This window comes from Durio zibethinus, chromosome 25 (genome assembly GCF_047325235.1).
Source record: "Durio zibethinus cultivar Kanyao isolate XHJ-2024 chromosome 25, ASM4732523v1, whole genome shotgun sequence".
Taxonomy (NCBI): Eukaryota; Viridiplantae; Streptophyta; class Magnoliopsida; order Malvales; family Malvaceae; genus Durio; species Durio zibethinus.
The window spans coordinates 13253454-13264233 of record NC_143186.1 but is presented as its reverse complement, the minus strand read 5'-3'; the positions used below and the strand labels follow the sequence as shown (position 1 = coordinate 13264233).

General features: G+C 35.0%; 2 protein-coding genes across 4 annotated transcripts; both read right to left on the bottom strand.

Annotated features, from left to right (window-relative positions):
• Positions 1–294: 294 nt before the first annotated feature.
• On the bottom strand, positions 295–4552 carry LOC111275935 (BES1/BZR1 homolog protein 4-like). Of its 2 annotated transcripts, XM_022861577.2 has the most exons (3): positions 3876–4552; positions 829–1586; positions 295–756 (listed from the first exon to the last, which is right to left on the bottom strand). In XM_022861577.2, the coding sequence occupies exons 1-3, from the start codon at positions 4089–4091 to the stop codon at positions 753–755; spliced, it is 978 nt and encodes a 325-aa protein (XP_022717312.2). In that variant the 5' UTR covers positions 4092–4552; the 3' UTR covers positions 295–752. The 2 variants fall into 2 exon arrangements, with proteins under 2 accessions (XP_022717312.2, XP_022717313.2); XM_022861578.2 differs by having other exon boundaries at positions 295–1586; positions 3876–4524.
• A 1567-nt stretch (positions 4553–6119) lies between these two features.
• On the bottom strand, positions 6120–10748 carry LOC111275936 (craniofacial development protein). Of its 2 annotated transcripts, XM_022861579.2 has the most exons (4): positions 9972–10748; positions 7589–7706; positions 7251–7491; positions 6120–6723 (listed from the first exon to the last, which is right to left on the bottom strand). In XM_022861579.2, the coding sequence occupies exons 1-3, from the start codon at positions 10598–10600 to the stop codon at positions 7276–7278; spliced, it is 963 nt and encodes a 320-aa protein (XP_022717314.2). In that variant the 5' UTR covers positions 10601–10748; the 3' UTR covers positions 6120–6723; positions 7251–7275. The 2 variants fall into 2 exon arrangements, with proteins under 2 accessions (XP_022717314.2, XP_089610188.1); XM_089754062.1 differs by lacking the exon at positions 6120–6723 and having other exon boundaries at positions 7002–7491; positions 9972–10746.
• Positions 10749–10780: the final 32 nt, after the last annotated feature.

The following is a 10780-nucleotide window of genomic DNA, read 5'->3' as shown; positions in this document are numbered from 1 at the left end:
GCATTGGCTGAATTTTGCTAAGTGGAAAAGGGGAAATGGGGGGCCATATTCCCCAATGATTTTGGATGAACCTCATGCCAACAGACCATGAAGTCAAGAACCCTATAGGCTGTAGCCCCAATCTAAATTTCAAGAGTTTCATTAGCAAAAGTCATTGTGGTCTGGTCCACAACAATTGTCCTCGTCTCGAATGTGCTACTTTCTTTAAAACACTAACCAAACAAATCTGTTGGGAATTAGGCCCCCCCCAATATGTCAATAGAACAAGAAAGTAAAGTACTGAAAATAATCAAATAAAAAACCAAAAGAAGTGGACTTTGATATTGGAGCATGACAACATGATAATGTCAAGTATGTACAAAAGGAAATGGTAATAAAAGTCCAAGCTATCCTGATTTTCACAAAAAAGGTTTGGCCATTGAGAAACAGTAGAATTGACCAGTCATTGAGGCATTTCTTCCAATGGCAAACCTAACTTAAAGACAAGACAACAATCATACAAGTATGACAGTTCTTTTCAGCAAAATTAAGATTTAAATCTAGGTCTGGTCGCGAGGCTATGAAACCACCTCGGGAAGAACTAACTATATATATATTTTGGAAGCAAATTTTCAAAAATTAAATAAAAACTAAAACAAGAAAGCAACTGCTCATGCTCACCTTGATCCCTTTTTGTTCCTTATGTCTGGGAGCATAGATATGGAATCAAGTTCATAATACGAGGACACCAGAACTTTTTCACACAGATAGCCCTATCTGCAGGACAATGTGACACAAGTAAAAATGTAGTGGGCATAAGCTATCTATTCAATATGCTTACAAACTCACCTAGTCCTGGAACTGCCAAGAGTGAGCTCTAGGTCATCTGATCCACATTCTTCATGAATCCTCTCTCCTTCCCATGGCTTTACTAGCCCTGTTGCATTGCTTCCAAAAGCAAACTCATCTGAAATAACTTCAGACATTGGAACATCAGCGGTATGATCTAATCCAGCAGCTATTGCAGGAGAGCATGTCCCACTTTGCCCCGGAGTCCACATGTGGGATCCCCCACTAGCTAAAACTTCCTCCTTGAAGCCAAAGGGGTTTGAGGAGACGAGACTAAATGTAGGAGAAGTTGGCCCACTATAAGGGATTCGGAGCCCAGCAAACCATTCTGGATCAGGAACAATCTGACGACCAGGGCTAGGTGGAGTTGAAGAAGGCAGGAAAGAATGCTGTTGTGCACTCCAACCTGGAAGAGCTGACTGGTCCTCCCAGTCAGCTTTGATTCGTGGGGTTCGGGCAGTTGGTGAGCTCAATGGAGGGGTGACAGGAGCACTGATGGAACCACCATGAATATATATATGGGGAAGCTTGGAAGAGGATGCTGATGAGGATGCAGATGATAGGTTTTTGAGCCATGGGAGAAGAGAATTCCCATCACCATTGGGATTAACCACATATGAAGATGAAGCTGGGCTTGGAAAGGAGGATGACGCAGGGCTTGGGTTGTAAGAAGCACGAGGGCTTGGGTGGTAAGATGAACAGGGGCTCACTGTTGCAGATCCACCTACTATATCCATGCGCTCCACAGGTTTGCAACCCTGTGGAAATTAGATAGTTATCAGTACCCTAAAAGCACATGCAACAGATCAAATACCCAATACTGCAAGCCTAGCATCCTCAATTCTGGAAATAAGAAATTTAAACAAATAGCAGCTCAGAAACCAAAACTCATTCCATCATTTGATTACACATGTAATTTGAGTTCTTATGAATGTCATTTATTCCAACAAACTAGAACATCATTATGATAGCCTGCTCATTTTTCTTTTCCATGTCAATAATCTTATATTCCGATCCACCTAAATCATTTCAACTTTGAATATCTTTAGTTGAATTGAGCTTGATACTTGCGTTATAGTACACATGGTTATTCCATCACTCCACATATCAGACAATATCTCCCCAAAAACCTCATCTCAGACACATCTCATCTCTCATTGCTCTGAAGGAAAAAAACGTACTTATTTAGAAATACTTTGACAAATTTATCCTCAATTTGCTTAGGACAAAAATCCTCAACTGTTTTATACATGATAATAACATCAACTTCTCCGTTCTAAGCTGCAGTCTAAGAAATAGTCCACCTGATTCAAGACTGGCATTAAACAGGAAAACTTCTATACAATAGTAGACCTTATTTATTAACCATATAGTCTTTGCTTGGTTGAGTAATCAAGCTTAGAACATCAAAACAAGCTAAAATGTGTTGATAAATTGACATAAAGGTGGTAGTTAATACAGTCAAGCAACCCAAGAAAAAAAGGCTGGCTGGATCACCCCTCAGGTTGCCAGCTAAATCACCTACAAACTCCTAACCTAGCACGTGAGTACCTATAAGTTTTTTCTCTTTCCCTCTTATCTTAAAATGGTTCAAGTCAAGAAATCATCTCAAAGAAACTTGCTGCCCCCCCCTCCCATAGTTAAAGATAGTATCTAATTTCTCTGAGAAGACTGAGTTTTGACTCCGCACGAAACTTTCCCATTTAAACAACCTAATTAAAATCTTCCCTGTAGCTACAGATCAACTAAATTGACTCATTATTAGGAGATCGTTAATGGGTGTTACTATGTTCTTACTCAATTTAATTTTGCTAAATCTTGAATCATAAATGAGCAACCAGAAAGGCCAAATTAACCTTCCTAGTGACTCAAACTTACCCGTAACAATTGAACTCCAATCCCAGAAAATTAAAAAAAAAAAAACCAAAAAATGAAAAACCCATCATGAGCAACCGAAAATGAAAGTTGTCCCAAAGTGGGAAACTGTGTAAAATCCCTGTAAAAGGATCCTTGTTTGTTACCTAGCAATTACAAAAGTCCAAAAAAAAATATGAGCTTACTATAAAATTCAAATGATGCCAAAATTACCCTCATCAATCATCATTTTAACAAGGGTGGTTGGGTCTTTTTATTGAGAACTTTGCCAAGTTGTGTATTTTGATTTTGATGATCAGTCCCATGTTCTCTCATATGCAATTCAACCAGTTCACATTGTCATCAAAGAAAGAGAAGAATCTTTCTTTGGTGCTTCACGGCTCACGCGTTGGCTAAAGTGAAGAGTTAAAAATAGTTATATAAAAATAAAAAGAGGGCTGACGAGATCTAAACGTACAATGGGTGAAGACTAAAATGACACTTCTGACCAGATCTAACGTACAAAAAAAAAAAGTAGTACTTCAAAAATTACCAAAAAATAATAATAATAAAAGCAGTGAAAAGAATCTAAACACCATTTCATCAGCTGAAAGATAAAAAAAAACTAATGCTGCTAACGTGCGCCGGTATGAGCCGTGCATGTTAGCACCAGATCTTCTTGATGGTCCGATGTCAACATTAGCCCGCCGGAATCGGCGTATGCTAGCACCACGACTGCACTACCGTAGACTAACATGTACCGCAAAAGCGGCACAATTTAGCACACAGGCAGCGATTTTATTTGATTTCCTATTTCTTATGATGATTAATTTATTATTACTGCAATAACAAAACGACGATCTTCGTCGCGGTAATAAAACTATGATCTTCGTCGCGCTAAAATACGCCAGAGAAAGAAATCAATAGAAAAAGTAAATTTTTAAATCATTACGATCTTCGTAGAGCTAAAATACACCGGAAAAAAAATTTTCCGTTGCTTCCGATTTTTCAAAAATTGCAAATAAAAATAAATCAAACTGACTTTAAAAGAACTAAAAACAAACGAAAATTTCAGTGATTTTTCTTTTCCAAACAAAAAACTGTTCCATCTGCATTATCTTCATTATTTTCTACTCAGAAGTAATCAATTAAAAAACTAAGAGAAAAAGGTTCTGGTGAGGATAGTAATTTACCTTACGATAAGTAGTGCCATCGGGTTCGACAGTCCAGCCGGCTTCGTTACAAAGAGCTTTGAGAACTTCGTTGTTATCGCAGTGCTTCGGAAGCTTATAGTTACCATACATCCGAAGTCCGGAGAAGATCTTCGCCGCTATTGCTCTCCTCCGCCGCTCTCTACGCTTGTTGTTTTCTCTTTCTTTCCATGTCGGCAGCCTCGTCCCCGATGTCATTTCAAAGCAAAGAAAAAACGGACGCAAGATTTGTTGAATTTATAGCAAATTTTATTGTTTGGTTAAAAAGAAAAGGAAAATAAAAAAATTGAATAGGATTTGAGTAAAAATTAATGAAAAAAAACAAAAAATAATTGGGCTTGTGGTGAATTATGGGGGAGATGAGCTAAAACTGATGAAATTTACGCTGCAAAGGTAAGTGATCGGAGAAGGACTCTTTCGTTTCTAAAGGCTTTAGATCGACGACTAGAGATTTAAACGACAGCGTTGATGAGATTTCGTTGGAGATTGATTAAGATCGGTGGATTAATGGGGACGGAAACCGACTGGGAAACAGGGAATGGTTTTGGGCTTGGGTTGTTAAAGTTGAAAAACCGGGAAGAAGAAAAATAAGACTTGAATAAGAAGCTTAGTGCTTGTAAATTAACATGGATTTGCGAGGTGGTCAGCCAAAACTGCACTGATTATATCTCATTGCCCCTGGTCTTCTTTGATTTAACAAGTTTGCCACAATAATTTATATTTCCACCCATTTTATATAGTAGAATTAATAATTGATATTTCCACTCACTTTTTATATAGTAGAACTAAGTCGTTGGTGGTTTTATTATTTGTTAGTGTTCTCTCTCGCTCTTTACTCGGACAGAAGCGTCGATTAATAATTCGTAATAAACTAGATTTTTATTTATTTATATTATTTATTAAATTTATTAAATTTAATTATTTTTTAATTAAATAAATAAATTATAATATTTAAAATTTAATAAATAAAATATTTGATAAATAATTTTAAAATAAAATTTTCAATATTTATTTTTTAAAAATTATTTTTAAATTTTTTATTTTACTATTTAATTTAAAAAAATATTACACAATACATCTTCTCAAACTTACGATCTTTAATTATCAATTAATCCAAAATTCGATATTCATTAATTTTACAAAGATGCCGATATAACAAAATTCGCACTCTATTCATGTACCTCTTAATTTATGCATGACCAAAGTGTGATGTTAGATCGCCACGTGGCTACTTCTGCGGTATCGATTCAGTAACGGACCCTGTCGATGACTATCCAATAAGAAATGAAGGTAATTCCCACGTGTCAAAGTTCGGCGCACGTGCGAGATCCCTTCCCCAAACACACTCAAAATAAATAATTAATTAATTAAATGGTCTTTGTGTCCCCATGTGTGCGTGTCCAGCAAAAGATGATGCGGACCCGAGGGCCCTTTCCATTCCTTGCTCCCTTTAACGTGACCATGCAGCTTAGCGTGACGAGGTGGGCCCAGTCGGTGCATCCTTTGGCATCACGCTCTTCTGATGGGGCGTGTCCTGCAAGCATTTTCCTTTCACGGAATTATTAGTAAAAAGAAATTTTTTTCTTTTTTTTTTTTTTGTACTTTTAAACGAATAAACCTTTTAGTTGGAAGAGACGAGAAGAAAACGATTGGTCAAAAGTCCAATTTATGTTGGTGTTCTTGTGACTTGTATTAGCTTTTCTTTTTTTTTTTTACAATTTTAATTTTTACACGTTGCTTGGAAAAAATTTTAAAAATAAAATAAAATCAAATATAAAACTATAAAAGGATATTAAACTTGTAAAAATTAAACAAATTCATTATTTTGACAATATGTTTTTTAAACATTATTCCATTATTTTCTTAATTTAAATAACATTGAGACGTTAATTTGTTTTATTTCTTATATTTGAACTTAAATTTATTAAATATCAATTCTAAAAATTATTATTGTATGAATTAAATCTCCAGTTTATTTGCAGCAACCTGAAGCTGAAGGACACTGTTTTCCTCATCTAAATGTCATTGCCAATTATTTGTCAACCATGAAAAAGTTGCTTCTTTAATGGGAGCAAAAATGATGTAGATGAGGTAATTACCAAATTATGAGTTCCAAAAGCGAAGCTTCAGCTTTACCTTGACAAAAAGGTAAGTAAAAACTTAGGATAAAACCCAAGCCATCAAATCCTCTCTTCTCAAGTACTGTTGGCAAAGATATTCATAATTTAACATAAACTTCCAAAGAGATCTCAAGTGAATTCATACATACAATCCAACATTTGACTTTTACAATAATTATAATGAAGAAACAGTTGAACAACTCCATTACCTTTCATCACCCCAAAGACCCAAACCCCATGGAGCATGCCAGAAAACTTAAAAACATAAACAAGCATAGGATCCCTTTGGTAGCGTGGTGGGAGGGACTTCCACCCCGCCATGGCTGTGTTTTATTACCGGACCTCTAAGGGTCAAGTAAATAAAACAACATGCACATTGTCATAGTCTTAAAAAAGAGTCATAGAAAAGAGTCATGAACCCTATATCCGTTATATGTTAGAATTGATTTGTATATAAGTGTTCACACCACCTATATGCTTTTTGTAAAATAAAATCATGAGACCTAATAGATCAAAGTGGATAATACCTTATAATATGGTGTGAATCGTGACACAAGGTGATGAAAGAAAGAGAATTCTCCCGCCAAGCATCCAAACGAACTTGTAGTCAATGAAAAAAACTATTCTTCTAACTTGTTACTTGGATGGACCAAATTCCGGGTTGCTTCACTATTTGTATTTCGTATTCTAGAACTTCTAGATTTTGATTTCTAGATAACAAAAACCCAATTCAAAGTATTATCAAATGTTTGACCAACTGAAGCAAGAAATACTTGATTAAAATGCCTCACGCAATTCAATTGAATGATCTAGTACGTGGATTGGATTACTATCAGTTATATTTAGAAGATTGAATTTAAGGTTAACAACTATAAAAGGAAATTTCTAAGCTAATTCAATATCCCTGTTCAAGGGACATGAATATGAGATTGAAAGCTAATTCAGGCGTTGACCAACCTGACTCATCTAGAGCCTTCCAAGCAGTCAATCAAGGAAATACGTCATTCATGAATATAAGTTACCATTCCTGGACATCAGCCATCAATATTTTACTTTGAAAATCCTTCTTTAGACGTATGCTTGTCTGCCAATAGGATCATCTATGCCACAGGTAAAAACTTTATCCACGTTTCTTGCAATCATATCCACAATCTGGAATATGATTATCCGAGCAAATCCACGGAAACGACTTAAATGAAGATAATGACAAAGTTACAACTGAATTTACACTAAGTACCTGTAGGAACATTTTAGAAGCCTTGTCATGTGGTTTGACTTAGCTTTATAACCTCCTTCAACAGTCTGTTGGCTGAATCCTGTACTTCGTCAGGAACTGTGAGCTTTGGAGGCACTTCATCTAAAGCATACAAAGCAATAACCTTCATTACATCAACCAGAAGCAAACTCTGGGTACCAATTCCCCATACATTCTTATTAGCATACTCGCATGAATCCTTTAGCATGCATTGACTGCATACCTGAAGAGATCACAGATCAATAAAACAACATTAGAATATTTGCACTCAATACAGAATAAAAATGTTTCTTGGTAGAAGTATTGATATAATGGCTTACAATGTTTTCTTGAATTTTAAAGAACTTGCGCAATCTCTTAGCAGCATAGACATTATTTTTATCAAGGGAAGGGCAACCAAAGAGCACCACCTTTTTCAAGTGATTGCCTGACAACCACCTGCAAATACAAAATTTAAGGTTTTATTATTTTACAGAGTAAAAAGACAGTCATTCAATAAAGATTCCCCCAAAAGACAGTCGTTCCATAAAAACATGATAAAATGGCAGATAAACTGCATTGGTGTACAATATGGTTGTCAATAGCATATCAAGTTAAAAAAATTATGTTAGAATCAGTGAGATACTTTCATTATTTTTTATGCTTAAAAAAAAAAAAAAACCTTCTGTCATTAGCATGATTTTTTGTCAACCACATAGAAACCAACTTTGCAAAAGTTTAGAACACATAACTCTTCATATGATGTAGCTCTGACAAATATATGCTGCTATTCATGAACGGTACTTAGGTGAAAATTAAGTGTTTTTGCTCTTAGTTAGCTAAATGGTATGCCAAGTCCATGAATGCCAGCTTTGCAATACTTGTATATAAGACCCTATATTCTACAGCATGCTAAGGCAAAATCTCTAGACAATTAAAGCAGAATTACAATCATATTAGTCCTTATGATGTTATTTGAATAACAGATACAAAAGAACTCAAAATATCTTCAAAATAAGTCTAATGTTACTACAAGAAAAAGAATCAGATGTTCCATTTGATTGTCATGCTGATAGCACATAAGAATAAATCCAAGTGCAACCTATGTAATGACAAAGAAGGGTGTGAAAAAGGATCTTAACAATTGCTTCAGTAGAATTTTTTTGTGTGTGAGGGAGGGGGGAGAGAGAGAGAGAGAGAGAAAGAGAGAAAATAGTTTGTAATTTTTAATTAAATTTCATTAAATATGGATATAAAACAATTGGATATGCTTAGCTATACACTTGTTTGTATGAATGCCCATAATTTTGCATGTATACATGTATCTATGCACTTAAATAAGAATATCCCTATTTCCTTGTTTCTAAATGTGGTTAATATCATGAATGGCTCCTAACTAAAGTGAAATGTTCAATGTGGTACTTGAACTTTAAAAATCTTTAATGTGGTACCTGAACTATGACTCTGTTAACTAATGTGGTACTCATCCCTAATGTGGCTAGCTTCAAAAAATGACATTTGGTAGACAAACAACCTTCCAAGTACCACACCCCTAACGTGGCTCACTTCAAAAGATGACATATGGTAGACAAACAACCTTTCAAGTACCACATTAGCTAATAGATTCATAGTTTAAGTACCACATTAAAGATTTTTAAAGTTCAAATACCACATTAAACATTTCACTATAGTTTAGGGTACTTCATGATATTACCTTTTCTGGATTTTCATAATTGAAAAAACCATGTCCGCTGGCTTGTCATAGAGAAATAACAGCTTTTATCTGGTTTATTAGAAAAGGAACATAGGCAAATCAAAGACTGTTACTATCGTCTCATTTTATCTATGAAGTGGAACTTTAGATCACTCTCCAACATTGGCACAATCCTGGGCATATACACAGATGGAATCAAAGATAATTTTTTCATGAATAAAAATATGGTAAATTAATTGTTCATGGTACAATCCTTAATAAGTACTTGTTTTCTGTTCTTTTAACATTTTAGCGAGCTTCAGCCATTTTTTATGGATTGACAAATTAATCTCTTTATTGAGTTTCTAATTCTCATTAAAAGAACAAGAACAATTACCATGAGAATTTTCAATATCAAATATGCTAAACCTACCAACCAACTCACCAGAAAATATATCCCTCACATAATAAGCTTGAGATATCCATCAGCAGATATCAATTCACAAAACAATCTTAATCACTTATTGACAAATTTGAGAAGGAATTACTAAATAACCCATTAAAATGATCCTAAAAGGATACAAAAAGCCTTTAAAACACTATAAAATCTCTAGAAATAGAGAAGTAATACTCCATTTAGCTGTGGAGAAAAAAAATAAAAGATGAAAACAACGGCTAGTTCCTGTATTTTTCACTATTCTGTTAGGTATAAAGTAAAAACCTATTGTAATCAATCAACCTAGTTGCCATCAAAGAAACCATAATTCGTTTTTTGTTCCCACATTGCCCATTATTCCAATAACTCTAAAGTAAAAATCTAATGTAATCAATCAGCCCAGTTACTATAAATTTCATTTGAATATCCAAAACTAAAACTGAAAGAACCATAATCCTCAAAATCAATTTTCCACACCATCTTAATAACAACCAAAAACAACATGAAGAACATCAATCAGCCAACATAAATATAAATTATTAATAAACAATGTCAAATCCAAATGAAAAGGACAAAGGGGAAAAGATATTTTTACTTTGCAATCTCTTGATGATCTTTACCAAACTTGTAAGCAGCAAACTTGAGAAAATTCCTGCTATAACTATTATCAAAGTAACCAAAATCCAACTTGTTGTCTTCTAAAAAATTAGCCTTGTTAAAATACCCTTTTGAATACAAATGCCTGACGAAAATCTCAGCTAACTGTGAAAAATTCTTCAAAACTGTTTCCTTCCCCCTTTCTCCCCTCCCTTTCACCATCTTTTCCGCCTTTTCTTCTTTCTTTTCACCCCCAAACAACTCAACCAAACTCTTAACTTTCTCGGGTTTTTTCCTCTCTACTCTCTCTTTTTCTTTCTTTTTCCCTTTTGGCTTTGGGTTTTCTTTCAAATTCCTAACTTCTCTTTCTAATTCTCTTAATTCCCTCCTTAGCTCATTATTTTCGCCTTCGCTTTCGCTCTGACTTTCAGTTCCAGCAGCTTTTTCAGTTAAACCAACTGCTTCTTCAAACAATAGAGAAAGTGGTTTCTTGGTTGGTTTCTGGGGAGAGCAATTAAGGGTTCTGATTATGAAGGGTGGTGCAGAAGGGTGGAATTTGTAAAGAGGGTTCCGGGTTTTGAGAACTTCGGTTTGGTTACGAAGTAAGAAAGTTTTGATGAGAGACATTTGGAAATGAAGGGCTTTAGAAGGGTTCAAGGTTCGAAGGAGAGATGGTTTTAGCAGAGATACTATTGAAGAGCTCCGAAACAGAGAGAGATCAATCCGAGGAGGCAATAGTCAAATTAGAAGCCGGGGTTTTAGGGGTTTAAGAGAAGAAAGGAACCAAAGCTGGCGCCTGACTGCCTA

Bases quoted from the DNA above. Each gene is read 5' to 3' on its own strand.
- LOC111275935 (XM_022861577.2), bottom strand. From the start codon at position 4,091: ATGACATCGGGGACGAGGCTGCCGACATGGAAAGAAAGAGAAAACAAC. The intron at 1,587-3,875 runs GTAAATTACTAT...TAATTTCCACAG, and splicing joins ATGGCACTACTTATCGTAAG to GGTTGCAAACCTGTGGAGCG.
- LOC111275936 (XM_022861579.2), bottom strand. From the start codon at position 10,600: ATGTCTCTCATCAAAACTTTCTTACTTCGTAACCAAACCGAAGTTCTC. The intron at 7,707-9,971 runs GTAAAAATATCT...TTGTATTTGCAG, and splicing joins GATCATCAAGAGATTGCAAA to GTGGTTGTCAGGCAATCACT. The intron at 7,492-7,588 runs GTAAGCCATTAT...TGATCTCTTCAG, and splicing joins TTAAAATTCAAGAAAACATT to GTATGCAGTCAATGCATGCT.